Genomic DNA, 14,665 nt, shown 5'->3' on the forward strand with positions numbered 1-14,665 from the left:
TGGGGGAGCTAATTTTGGAGCTTACTGACAGCCAGTGATCATGACAGGCCTGCTTGGGGGAATGCAGAGCTTTGAGCAGATGTTTAATCTGCTGATCAGTGTGTTCAAAGCAGTGTCTTCAATGGAGATCTGCTGTTTTCTGTCCTGGCAGTATTAACATCACAAACCTTCTTGATTCTTTGGACATTTGTATCCCTGTAAGCAAGATGAAACCAGGGGAACTGGGCTTGGTCAGCCTGGTGAGGAGGAGGAGGATGAGGAGGAATCATCTAATAGCAGTCTTCCACCTGAGGAGATACTAGAGAGAGGACAGAGGCACATGAGGTGGAGGACCAGAAAAAGGAACAAAAGGCAAGGGGCACAAGCTGCAGCAAGAAAAACCCCACCTGGGTGTAAGGTAAAAACTTCTTCACCAACAGAGTGGTAGAACTCAGAGGCTGCACCTGGAGAGGTGGTGGGGACTGCATCCTTTGAGACTTTTGGAATGTGGCTGGATGATGTCCTGAGCAACGTGATGTAATTTTGAGATAAGCCCTGCTTGAAGCAGAAAGTTAAACTTGGTGACTTCCAGCCATGCCTTTCAATCTACAGTTTTCCACAATTCTTTAGCACTGCCATAGACAGAATTGGAGTTCCTAGAACTAAAAAGCAAATTGCAGTTATTTCTTGTGGCAACTCTGAGCCATAGCAAGGTATTCAGCTCATAAAATTCTCTGTTTTTATCACCAAGTCCCCTTCTAAAAACAGGACTGTTTAATATGGAAATCTTTCATGAGGGAGGACTGGTGATGCTCACAGGTGCATGAAAAGGTAGCTGGCAATATTTTTTGCTAGATGTTTAATCCTTTTGAAGAACCACCTCTGACTGTTCCTTTTATGTTTTTTTTAAATAACTGAATGTACAAGGTTTCTGGAGCATTGACTAGACTAATCCTATAAACATAGAATGTATGTTAGAACATCCAGCAGATTCCCTGGTATTAAGGTGGATGTAGCAGTAGATTTGGATTTTTCTTTTTACCTAGCCATATAGTTCCTCATTATCAAAGACTCCCAGGTGTTTCCAGTCACTTTGGAAACAATGCTGGCTAAATGTTCTTTATCCTATTTGTTTTGTTTGATTACAGTTGTGACATTTTATGTGGGGGGAGGGAACTAACAGGAATGCAGAGTATCCAGCTGTTGCTTTCTTTTTTTCTTTGAGATTTGTATTGGCATCCACTTTCCTAGGTTGACTCTCTCTGCTTGCTCCCTGCTTACGTGCCTTGTGCAAGTGCAGTGCCTGCTTGGAAAAGAAAATGCACCTTAACCCCCTGTACTTTCACCCAGCAAATTGCCAGAACTCGGTAGTCTTTTCTCCTTGATTAATTCCTGTTTCCTCTGCATCTTGCCTCGCTTTGTCTCATTTCTTTCTTATGTTACCACTTTTTCTCATGTTCATTTTCTATGGAAGTACTGAAGCCAGCAATCTACAGAGTGTGAATACAATGAGTAACTCACAACAGAGAACGCGTGTAGTTTTTGTGCTGTTTGGCTGCCAAGTAGATTTTTAATTTTCTTTCTCTAATTTCTCAGGTACAGAACATCTCCACATCTAAAGAGTTTTGTTCTAACAAATGGCATTTTGAATCCATCATTATTTTTCAGGCTTTTGACACTGTTGTTGAAAATGAGCATCGGCGTTTTCCAGAGCAAAAACCAGAGCTGCTTTGAAGTTACTCACGTGTCCTTTAGCACAGAAGACCTGGAAGAATTTGATATACATGTTGGAAGTCAAGTGGGGCATAAATTGTATTAAAATTTCAATTTATTCTCTCAGGGCCTTTTGATGTCATGCTGTTACTCAGTACTTTGTTCACTGAAGACCAGTTCAGTGTTTAGTCTCCAGGACATACCTACTTAACACTGGTTTCATCCTGTAGCTGCTTAGGGAGAGACTCATTCCCGTAAGCCAGAGCTCTCTCATATCCTGTGCTAATGTTGAACAAATTTGAGCAGGGATATAGACACATGATTTCAAGACAGCCAGCCACAGTAAAAAGAAATCAAATCAGGCAGCTTAAATCAGCAACATCTTGAGATTGCACCCCTGTCCTGTCAACCTAAAGGAGAAGAGAGGAAGCCCATCAGCACATGGGGAAGATTTCTGTCTTCAGGTTCTCCTCTCTGCCCCTGGACAGCCTCTCTGTAAGTAGTGCTTTCTTTTGGTATGTTTGCTGTCATTCTACAAACACAGCAGTGGCTTCACAGTGCAGGCTGGATTTTGAAGCCTGTAGCAGTAACTAGCAATAACTAGTGCTAGTTATTGATTACAGCTGAAATTCATTAATAGGGGTCATCTCCAAATTCCATTTTCAAAACACTGTACTTGTAAATACACCTGATGGTACTTCTCAATACACCTGATGTTTATAGTGTTCTTTAAAGAAAAATGTTATCCCATTGCTTTTGTCAGTAGTCACTCAATACACAGAGTATGAATATAGTTTTGTAGATATTTGGAATCCTGTGGATTTATGTATAGTCAAAGTAAAGTACTTTACTTCTTTCCACAGAGAAGGAAGTACTCTGCAATTCACAGAAAAGAGCCAGTAAGGGTCAAAATGATGTGTCATTCTCTTAAAAAGGAAGAAAAAAAACCAACTGTGAAAAAAAACAGGTCGTGAGAATCAAGGTGAGCCAAAAAGTCTCTTTTTGTCACTTTCCTTTTGTAAAGCAGAAACTGATGATGTGAAATGAGCCAAAATGGAGCAGTGTGTTTAATAAACTTGCTGCATTCCACTTGCTGAAGCGGGGAGGAGAAAAACAACAGGCCATCAGGAAGAAAGAAAGAAAAAGAAAAATAGAGGAATTCTTGAAAAGAGTTTGCAGGTCATCACAGGCAGAGGTGGATTGTAGCATCAGCAGGGAAATGACACCCAGTGCTCTGGATTTTGACATCACATGCAAGCAGCAAACTTGGGAGTTGTTTAAATTACTTTCTTCTTTTCTCTCCTGTTTCTGAAGAAGAGCTCAAGGTTTGAAAGCAGTAAGACAAGTATTCCCTTCTGTACCCACATCCACCAAGAATATGACTCTGAGGGGGAAATCTCTTCCATCCCAGCTCTCTTGTGTCTCAGTACTGCTCAGTCTTTACAGCCCCATCAGGAACTTCTGTGTCGGGGGGGCAAAGACAGAAAGTCTCCTGTTCTAGAGAACGCCCTCTCTGTGGCACAGAGCTACTCTCACAGCTTCCAGAACAACACTTGCTCTGTTGCCAGCATCAGGAATTAAATTTCATTTCAACCTGATGGGCAGAAAAGGATTCCAAGTAGCACAGATTGGTTTGTCCATACTGCTTATGCCAGGACCTAGGGTTTTTTAGTTACCCTCTGGTGTTTCCACTGCTGGGTCAGGACTGAATTCTGTCTATAAACCCTGCTGTATTTAAATACTTTAAAAATATAAATAATAGCTTCTTTTCAAGACTGATGGAATGAAAGTCAAATCTACATTTTTTGTGTTTCTGTGATTTTTTATTTTCTTTACTGCTTTACCATCTGTTTTACTAAATTCTATGCTGGAATTGGCAAATAGGAATTTTCATTTTGGGATCAGTAATTCTTTGATATTGAATTGTTTATGGAATTACAACCTACATTTGGGAAAGATGGGGTTAATCTTTCAGCAGAATGCTCTTACTCTGCTGACTGTCAGGCTGCTGAGCCAGCTGAAGTGGCACAGCTCTCTGGCTGCCCACTCTGCCACTTTTGGTCTCACCACTGCAGACCATTAGTTTGTGTTTTTCCTCTGAATTTCTGCAGGAGGTTGTCCTCATAGTGTCCTCCATGCATGTCAGATAAAGTCCAGCTTGCACCATTAGTAAGGTGTGTAGCACAGCTACCAGCCCTGATTTGCACACTGCCTTTTGGGCAATAAAGGCAAATTACCTTTCACATTTGTAACACAATGTGGCTCTTTGTCCTTCTGCAGTCACTTGGTCTCATGGGGATCAGTTTAATGTAGCTGTGGTACAGTTGCTGTTAGAACTGCAGATCACTCCTTCTTTCTCTAGTGAAGCTGTTCACATGCTCTTCAGTTTTCAGTAATTCCTTGAGAAGCATCATGTTCATTGCTACAAGCAACAATAATTGCTTATGAACAAAGTGACACCTGTATTTCTTTTTAACGCGTATTTTCTTCCTTTCTAGATAGAAAAGCTGTTTTCCACAGAATTCCACAGAGCAGTATCACCCCTTCTTCAGGGTCTTCAGAAGACTGAAAAGCTTTCCTTGAGCAGAGCATGTTGTGGAGGTGAATGGAGGAGCACAGACAAATGACATGTTCTTCTGTTGGACAGGTCAGACCTGCCAGGTCTGAAGATGCAAGAACCAAGGCATAGCTTAGAGTAGCTCTAAAGCTTCTTTAAGTTGTGCTTGGGAAACAGTTGTTTCTATGTGGCTGTTGGGGTGGAAGGACTCATTTTACTGTATTTAAAGCATGTTTAGTTCACACCATCTCTTCTGTAATTACTTGAGGCATGCTATTGTCACACACAATCAATTATCTGACTTCTTCAGTATCATTCTTACTTTAATAAAAATTCAAAATACAACCTTCATATGTCTTTTGAATTGTGTCTGAGTACACTGCAATATGTAGATGTGTTGGCAGAGCGATACAGTTCATAAAGTATAAAACTAACATGACAAAGAGCAGAGATTCAGTCTCTTTTCTCCTGTCAATCTGATATGCAATATTATTTGTACTTCAGTTATCTTAGAAGCTGTGTCCTGGATTTACAGTCCCCAGTGCTGTGTGCTCTCCAGAGCCTACCCACACTCACAGCTGTGCTCAGGGGTGAACACTGATGGCAATAACTGATAGCAGTGCCACAATGGAGTCCCCGTGACCTGCTGCTGTGAACTGACAGGCATTTCAGCAAGTGGCTTCACTGACCTAAAGCAATTATTCAGTGAGTTACTTAGCAAAATAAAGTGTTTTGATATGGATTTTCATAGTTAAAAGGAATGAAACTGTCCAAGAAGGCATGTGCTGGCAACTTCACAAAGAAAATCTGTCTCAAGATGTCTGTTACCTATGGAATGGTTTTCCAGAGGAAGATTAAAAATCGAAGAATCAGGAGGGATGGAGTTTGAGAGTTGAAGGAAGTTCATACATAAGTCAGTTTATCTATGACTCCAGTGTTCTCTGTGTTGCAATAAAACCATGTGTTTCCTAACTGCAGGGAAAGGTAGAATGTTACAAACAATTTGAGAGTCCTTTCACCAAAGAGCTGGGTTTGATATGGGATTATATTGCAATTTATCTAAAGTAAGTTAGCTGAGCTGGGAGCACACCAGCTAATGAGATTTATCCTGAACACAGATTGCTTTTAATTAAGAAAATTCAACTTAAACCTATGTTTCAAGTTGTATAGAGCCATTGATCTGGATGTTAGGTAAGCAGTGCATTCATGATAAAGGAGGATGCTTTTATAGTGCTATAGGTGTGTCCTCAGTTGTCATTTTCCATGGTAATAACATTGTTCTGGTAAAGAAAACACATCAGCAACTTCAAAGCTAAATTAACTGTGTTTCTTTAGCATAGCAGGTCAAACTAATTTACTCAGTGAACCAACTTACTCCCCCGAGTTTTACAGGGTCATCCTCTCTCTGGTGCTTATTGGTGGAGTTTTGGCTGCCTCCTGAGAATTGGGAAGGAGGAAGCTCAGGCAGGTCTCTGACCAGACCTGTTCATTTTATACAGATGGTGCAAATGAGCAAAAATTGTTGTATTTCTCTTGGGACTGTTTCCTGCAAGTACAGAGCAAGAGGAGTCAGTTCCTTCTTCACCCTACTGTCTTACCCAGGTGGCTGGGATACTGTGAGTGCAAGTTTTTCATGTTTCTTGGTCTTGGGGGAGTGGGTTGAACAGGAAATTAAGGAGCCTCTATCCCATTGCCTGACCATGTTTCCATAGCAAGGCATCATGCTAGGCTGTTAGGTCTCCATCTGAACCTTGCTCCAAGAAGATGAACGCTTTCAGGAATGCTGTTTGGACAAGAAATACACACCACCTTGGTGGCTGAGGTACTTCTTCAGGAATGAGCCTCCATCTTCCTGGGCTTGCTGATTATCACAGAACTCTTACTGTTTGTCTTACTGGTGATCCAGGAACAAACAAGGATGATCTGCTGGACCTGATACCTGAAGAAATGTGGGTATTGTGAAGATGAGTTACATCCTTAGCTGCAGTAACCACAAGATGGAGATGTTCAGGATATGTGTCAGAGGGGTTGCATGAGGTCAGTACTGTAATACCTTGATGAAATGACATTAGTGATGCAGCAGAGTGCACATTCAGTGAGTTTGAAGATGACAGGAAATTTGGAGGAGTGGTTGATAACACTGCCTAGTGATGCTGTGGTTCAGAGACCTCGAGAGGCTGGAGGAACAGGCTGACAGGAACCTAAGGAAGGTGAGCAAGGGGAAATGCACAGCCCTGCCCCTGGGTTTTGTTGGTGGCCCAGAGATTGGGAAGCAGCTTTGCAGAGAAGGACCTGGGGCTCCTGGATGACAGCAAGTTGAACGTGAGTCAGCAGCACAGAAGGCTGACAGCATCCATGGCTGCCTCTGGAAGAACGTTGCCAGCAGGTCAGTGCCAGCAAGGATGATCCTTCCTTTCTGCTTGGCACATCTGGAGTGCCCTGGGCACGGCTTCCCAGTACAAGAAACTTGACATTCAAAACCTGACAAGACAACCTGCTTTACTTGACCTTGCTTGAGCTGGGCATTGGACTAGACAATCTCCAGAGATGCCTTCCAGCCTCGACCATCCTGTGAGTCTGTGGGATTTGTTTTCCACCTGTAAAGTGGGCTGGCATTTATTTTGGGCAGCAACAAGTGATTGAAAGCTGTTTAAAACTAATTTAGCTTAAGGTAGTGCCTGATCTTATGTTCCTGGTAAAGGTTTAGGACATAGAGGCAAGTCACTTCCATAAATTTATATGCAGATTTACAGAGAGAAAAGTTCTAGACCTGCTGGCAGCACAAATACTGCAGATACTTTAGCAATGCCACCGAGGGAAGGTGAAGGAAGATGTCCCTGAGCACAGGCAGAGCCTGTGAGCCTGTGGTGAGTGATGAGCAGAGTCTCATGAGGTCAGCTCTGTACTGACCTTTGCCGTGGACTTCCACGTGCGAGTAGTTGTGGTAGCAGTGAAAATGATGCTTTCACGAGCATTTAGGGTGATACAGAAGTCCATTCAATTTTGCAAGACTACATTGAATCTCTGATTCCTGTTTGGAATTTGGGTGCTTCTTCTAAGCTTGAGTGTTTTTGAAAACCCCTGATCAGTCCTCCGAACTTTACCATAAAACTACTTCATGCATTTTATACTACGCTGTTGGACATGGTATTGACTTGTTCTGCACAAACCAGGTTTTTCAGCCACAGATGAGAAAAAAATAACTAAGTAGGTCTCCATGTGGATTTCCCAAATACAGAAATTCTAACATTTTAGGCTATATATGTTTTTGGACATTTGTATTTGAAAATTTATTTGAAATGCATTTGTATATTTTTACATATCTTGTGTATTCAGATGCTTTCACCCTCCAACTCAAATGTTTAGAGCACTTAACTGTTTTGGTGTGGTACGTGTGGCTGGGGAAGCACTGCTTGGTACTGACTTTAGGTATCTTCAGATGCTGGCAAAGCTCCCTGCTGTGGAGACTCACAGACCCCTGAAACTGCTCTGTCATGTTTTTATGGGCAACAGTGAAGCAGTAACTATTTAAAAAGTGGAGATGGTTCTGTGCGAGTCACTGTTGCAACTCCTGTCTCAGGGAGAGCTCAGCCTTGTGCACAGAGCTGAGCATTGGTACCTCCAAGGCAGGGGCAGTTGGAGGTGTGGGGAAGCTCTTTGGAGAGGCTGCGGAGCAGCCACTGAACTGCCACTGACAACTGATTGCAAGTGTCTGATTGCAAGTGCTCTTGGTTTCTGCCTTGCCAAAAAAATACAAAACCAGAGGAGCCCAAATTCAGGCAGAATTGAGGGCTCAGACATTTTCCTGCCATGAAGAGACCCTTACATCAGTCCTTGTTGGCTCTGTCTTCATCCCTACATAGCATTGCCTGGGTCACTTTCCAGTGCCCTTATGGAGTAGGACATCCAGGGACCACACTAGATCAAAGAGATGAGGGTCCCAGACCCGTGGGACTGAAGAGGAATGTGTGCCTGTAGAGTTGAAGGTACCCCTACTTTGCACTCCTCCCAGCTTCTGCACCAGACAGGGCTCCTGAACCCTTCCTCTTCCTGTCAGGAAGAGTCCTGACCCTTCTTTCCTCCTCCTTCCTTTGTCTTCCACCACTGGGATCCAACCCAACCTTTTCCCCGTGTGGGACGGAGCTACCTGTGCTCAGCTCCTGCACACATGGCAGTGCCAGGGGTCCAGCAGAGTAAAAGCGCATCGAAGAGCCTGCACTGGAGGAGATGGGGCTGCCCACATGGGACAGTGGGTCTTATCCTGGTCTTCTCTGTCCTTCCTCCTGCCTTGCCAAGTGCCTTCAGACCTCCCCTACAATTTGTTGGCCCAGGGCAGATCAGAGCACAGCACCAGAGGACCCAGAAGGGGCACAAAGCACCCACCCCACCATGGATTAGCAGACTGTCTGTGTTCTCACCTCTCCTGGCAGCACTCAGATAAGGAGCCGGTGGTATCAGAGTGACCATTTTGTTGGCCATTTTCTGTAAATTCTCTACAAGAGAGTCTACAGTCAGTGTCCTTTCACTGCAGGCACTGCCTGTTTTGCCTGCTCTGTCTGGGGCTGGCAGCCTCTGGCCCATTCCATGACAATGGCTAAAGGCTGTGCAGACTTTTGGGACTAAAACCATCTCCAGGAGCTGACCCTGGCACTGTGACCTGCTGTGCAGGAGGAGAGCAAAGCATTTGCTTCTGGCTTTATGGGCAAGAGGGGCTTGGGATGGCCTCAGGCCGTGGCTGTGTGCTAACCTGGCTGTGCCTTCCTCCCACAGGGAACGATCTCTTCCTGGTTGCAGTCCATGAGCTGGGGCATGCGCTGGGTCTGGAACACTCCAATGATCCCAGTGCTATCATGGCTCCTTTCTACCAGTACATGGAAACACACAACTTCAAACTGCCCCAGGATGACCTGCAAGGAATTCAGAAAATCTACGGTGAGCAACCCTATCTACTTCTCTACTTACACCAAGTTTGAGCCTAGAGACTATTTTACAATTAGCCCCCAAATGCCTGCTGCCAGAGCCGAGTGGGGAACTGTTTAAAGCCCTTGATCCAGGACTAAGTACCAGATGACTGCAAAAGTCAGGATAACCAAACCTCTGTGATCCCACTGCTGCTTCATCCCTCACTGTGTCCCCAAATCAAGGAGGACTGCAAAGGGAAAAACAGGCTTTGCTGTACCCAAGGTTTGTCCATTAAGAACAACCAGTGCAAATAAAGGGAAAGAATGCAAAGAGCCTGCAACATCAAGGAAAGGTAAAAAGTATTTATGCACTCGTTTTTTTCCTGTTATATATAAGGTAGGGAAAGAAAGTTTGGATCTGCTTAGGGAACACTTTGCTTCTTTTAATCTCCAGCTGAACGTATTGTACAGCGTGTGTCACAAAGATATTTGGCTCAAGAAAAATAGGGAAAAGGGGCAGAGAGATTATGGGAAAAAACCAAGGAGCTGCAGATGATGTGGTGCCCTGTGATGGGATCATGAATACCAGGGTGTGAGGACAGGAACTTGCAGACTTACTGGCTGAAGGACACTCTGGGACCAAAGAGAAATCCAGGTTCTAGGAGCTCAAGGGGAGACTGAGACTAGTGGCCACAGTCTGTGGCAGTCTGCGGAAAACAGGTTTTGTCCAACATCCCTGATTTCATTCTTTGTGGAAGGTGCAAGTTTGACAGAGAGGTTACTTAATAAATGCAGCACAGAGCAGTTGTGCTGTGTAACTGTGCAGCTGGAGTCAAATATTAGCTCCCAGAAGCCGTAGAGCAGATATGGTATGAACTAAAGGTGAAAAAAATACTTGGAAGGTGGTTGTCAGTGGGAAAGCTGGTGTTTCTCAGGGCTTGCTGCAGAGGTTGGTGGCAGGCCTGACACTAGTCAATGTTTGCATCAGTGATCTGCCAGTGAATTTGAAATTGCTGCTAATAGAATTTGTGTCAAGACCTGTGAGACTCTAAAGCAGTGCAGCAAGACTTTAGAGGTCTAAACTGTATCTCAGCTGTTTGAGCCAGATTTGGTGTTTATTTTCTGTGACTGGATTGAGATTCATTTATTTAAGTGCAGATGCCTGGCAAAGTCTCTTTCTGGGCTAATTTCTCTGACTTGGGCGGGCAGTGGGAAAAACCAGGCATTTATAGAGTGCAGTCCAGCCTCAGTGTGAGGCAGATATCCAAGCAAGGTCCAACATGTAAAATAAGGTGGCTTAAGGTACACCCAGGGGAACTATCTTGTCTCATTGGTACATCTTCTTATTGATCATTACCAGGCTGAAGTTGAATGTTAATTGTCCTGTGGTGTTGTTTAATTATGAATACTTTAACATAGTACGTGTTCTGGTGCTCAGGATAGTGGAGACTCTGGAGAGTTTTGAAATAAAGTGCTGTGGTAGTCAGTGTTAAACTTTCATTAAGTAATAGACCTAGGTGTTAATTTTTGAAAGCTGGCAAAATGTCATTGTGCTGTTTCTGTTTTGAAATGTTGATTTAGTTCCTGTGAACTTTGATTAAGCAGAAAAGAAAAAAACCATAATTTATTGCAGACAGTGGAAGTGCAATCAAGAAAAAATGACTGGTTTCTCTGTTTTCTGATGTGTTTTTGGAAAGGGAGCAGATAAGGAGCTGACAACCTTCCTGCTCCACTTTTGGGGTTCAAGCCAAGATCAGCAGGGGCTGAGCTGGGACCAGCACTGCCCAGAATGGGGCTCTGAGGCCTTTGAGCTGGAGTGGGCTGGGGATGGTGTTGGGGGTTGTAGAGATAACTCATCCTGTGGGGAGAAGAAGGAGCAGCTTCTGCAGCAGGAGCTTTGCTTCCCCCAGGTAGAGATTTTGGCCCTTAGTACGGAGTTACAGTCCAAAAAATGAAGTTGAATTTAAAATTAGGTATTATGCTTATGGTTCACAAAGAAATTATGGAAAATGAAGGTGAAGGTTTCTCCCTGGAACTAATGGGAAAGAACAGAACCCTTTATCTTATCTTATCTTACAACTGAGAAGGGCCTGCTGAAATATCCTTCTTGTAGCTTTAGCAGGAACATTCAACTAATGCATTTTATTTCCACAGTGCCACTCTGCTTTGTTGTGCCTTGGGAATGCCAAAAGCCCATCTACCAGAGAACCTCTCCAAAACAAAAATCTCCTGCTTTCTTGCTGCTTTGACATTCTCTACAGTGCAGCAGCATGTGCTCAATATGTATTATTTAGTAACCTACTCTGCAAAGTCAGACACAGAGCCACTGTCTTGCCTGTAGCATCCTTTAAAAAAAATAATTATAATTAAAACTTCCAATTTTTCATTCCACTGAAGTTGCTAAAACAAAGAACAGAGGCTCTACTAAAGCTGAAGTCTATTTTGTCTCCTTCTTTTGAGAATGATGCGTTTCAAATGTGTTTTAAATATGTCCAGACCTGTCATATAATGATTTGTTGAATTTTTAATTTATTTTCTGCTGAATTTAATTCAAAACTCACCCAAAGAGTCAGTAGGTGATGTGAACTCTTGTTTGTGCTTCATGCTGATTAGTATAAGGTCAATGTTTAAAATGTTACTTCCATTTTGAGCTACTGAGGACAAGGCCAGCAGCTCCCTGTGTGACAGAGCTGCAACACAAGTCAGCAATATTCCCATCTCCTGAGCTGCTTCCTGTGGCATATTCCTTGACAAAACAAGGAAACACCGAGACTTTTCTTTATGTGTGTTTTTCAGAAGGATATCTCCCTCTGTACTTAGGTGCCCATGTCACAAGTGACATGCCCAGGAAGGAATTGAACTGGAAATGATACCAGTTTGTAGGTCCCCTGGATATCCTGTTGAGTTGCCTCTTAACTTGCTAGTTTTGAATCCAGGGCTGCAGGGTGGAGAGAGGAGAGATGCTCAGCTGAGCCTGAACTGGTCACTGCAGCAGTGGTCACCCTGTCCTGACAGGAAGGTGCAGGCAGGTGGGACTCGGCGTTCTCCCAGGTTACAAGTGACAGGACAAAACAAAACAGCCTCAAGTTGTGTCAGGGGAGTTTTAGGCTGGGTATTAGGGGAAATTTCTTCACTAAAAGGGTGGTCAGGCACTGGGACAGGCTGCCCAGGGCAGTGATGGAGTCACCATCCCTGGTGGTATTCAAAAAAGTGTGAATGTGGCACTTGGTGACAGGGTTTAGTGATGGGCTTGGCAGTGCTGGGTTAAGGGTTGATCATCTCAGAGGCCTTTTCCAACCCGACTGATTCTGTGATTCCATTATTCTTCAAGTCCTGCTCTCTGTACTGGTTTGCAGTGGGTGATGAAGCAGCCTCTCACTGGGAGTGACTCTTGTGATACTGTGTCTGGGGAGCAGAGGGCTTGACATGATGTGCAGGGAAACTCATGTCCACAGGCTGGTTAACCAGGCCATTGCCTTCAAGGGCCTTTCAAAGCCTAGGGTCACAAAGGGGAGGTCTCCTAACCACTCAAAGGTAGACCAGGAGACAACCTCAAAGATCTGAGTCATCCCAAATCCCACTGAGGAAGTCTCAGCCTCGCACATCTTTCGTGCAGCTCAAGAGAAGAGCTCCCAGTCAGTGCACATGCTGCACCCCTGAGGCCTGAGGTCCAGAGTGGTCATGAAACCACTCTAGTCCCTGGCCGAGGAACTGGACAACACCAGCTCTGACATCCAGGAACAGGGGATCAGCAGGGCACAGTGTCCATGAGCAAACAGAACCTTCTGCCAGTCCCGCCTCCCCAGTGCAGTGTGCACGGGTTCCATAACCTCCCCCCCCTTTTCCCAGTGCCAGCCATAGAGATTCTTGTAACCTACAGACTCTTGTGACCATCCCAGATCCTTGTAAACTACACCTGTGTGTGAGATGGCTTGTGAGGGAACAGCAGAAAGACCTGGTGGAGAATTTCCATGTAGTGACACTGCACTGGGACCATCAGCGCAAGCTTTGCTGTCATGCAGGACCTGGAAGTGTTCTCTGAAAATGTCCTCTTGTACATGAGGAGGAAATAAAATAACATCCAAGACCTCATCTGTAGAAGCTGCAAGACTTGGGACTTGTGGATCCATGTCCCGTGGTGCTGTGCTCATAGGAGAGGGGAAGGCAAATGCTTGGCACTCAGGAATCTGGAGGGATGTGCCCTGGTGCCACATCTCTGGCATGCTGCAGAGATACCAGATCCCCTCTCTATGTTGCATCACTTCATTTGCACCTTTCCTCCTGTCCACGGACTCTGTTGAACCCAGCAGAAAACATCAGACTCCACCTCTGGTGCATCCACAGATCTCACCTGCTGTATGCCATTCCTCTGGAACACAGGGAGTAACTGCCTGGTTCCTGGTGCTCTCCTTGGGCTCCACCTGACACCTGGAGGATTCTGCCAAAGGGGAGGCTGAGAGAGAGCCCATCTCTCTTGGGAGGTTTCTCAGCTGGTGGAAAAACACTGGTGTGTGTTATGGCTGGGTAGGAAATACTTTTCTCATCCTACAGATTCTTCTGAGTGTAGGAAAATGTTCTGTTTTGCTGTGGAGCAGATGTCAGGCTTCTGAAAGTTTTTCCAGAAGGAAACTGGAGCATCTTGCAGAGTCCCAACCTCTCATCATTTGCCTGCCCAAGCCTGGGAATTTTTGACCCAGTTTTCTGGCACCCAAAGCAGAGAACCCAAGTGCAAGGTGAATCACCTCGTTCCAGAGCCCAGGAGAGCGTTCCCTTTGGCTTAGAGCAAAGATGTCTGCTGCGGACACTTGTCTGCCAGGTGAATGCTCTATCACCTGCAGGGCAGTTGTCATTCAGAGGAGAATGTCCATGTGAGAAGGGCTTGAGAAACCCTTCCTGCCACCCAGTGATGATCATGGGGGCCTTGACTGTCCGCCCGTTGTTCTGTGGGTGCTGGGGCTTGTTCTGCACTGTGGCAAGGATCCAGGCTATCTGGAACATCTTAATTCACTTCAGCCTTGAAGGCTGAGCCCAGAAGTGCAAAGTGCTCTCTGGGTGAGTTTATCAAGTGAGTGAGGGGAAGGAGTCCTTCCTGCACTTGGAGTTTTGTGGACAATCTCTGGCCCCTGAGGTGGCTTGTTGGCAGCTGCATCATGTAGTGTGAACAGGGGCCTCTCTGCACTGCCCTGGAGCCTGCAGAGCAGCCAGGTGGGTTTCTCTTGCTCTCCCTAGCTCCCTTGGATTGTAGGCTTTGATTTTAAGCTGAAGAGCCTTGCCTGTGTACCCGGACAGCTGGTTCAGTGCCACAGAAACACGCAGGCAGCTCAGCTTTTTCAAACCAAAACCCTCCTCTGTGTTATTCAAACCATAACTGCAGCCAGGAGGATAGTTTTCTTCTTGGAGTGAATATTAAGAAGATAAGGACAGGCCTTTGTTTGCAAGTGGATGGTTCTCTCCCCTGAGCTGACCCAAAGCCTCTTCTGTGCTGGCAGGTTCGGGGAGCCACTGGCTGGGACAG

At 44.9% G+C, this 14,665-nt stretch overlaps 1 protein-coding gene across 1 annotated transcript in view; it reads left to right on the forward strand.

Moving 5' to 3' along the window:
* MMP24 (matrix metallopeptidase 24) overlaps nt 1–14,665 on the forward strand; it is a 43,313-nt gene that overhangs the window by 16,811 nt on the left and 11,837 nt on the right. Inside the window, exon 5 of the mRNA XM_039563226.1 lies at nt 9,020–9,181. Coding sequence (XP_039419160.1) covers nt 9,020–9,181 — 162 coding nt within the window. The remainder of the gene's footprint in view (nt 1–9,019; nt 9,182–14,665) is intronic.

Source organism: Corvus cornix, chromosome 20, assembly GCF_000738735.6.
Source record: "Corvus cornix cornix isolate S_Up_H32 chromosome 20, ASM73873v5, whole genome shotgun sequence".
Taxonomy (NCBI): Eukaryota; Metazoa; Chordata; class Aves; order Passeriformes; family Corvidae; genus Corvus; species Corvus cornix.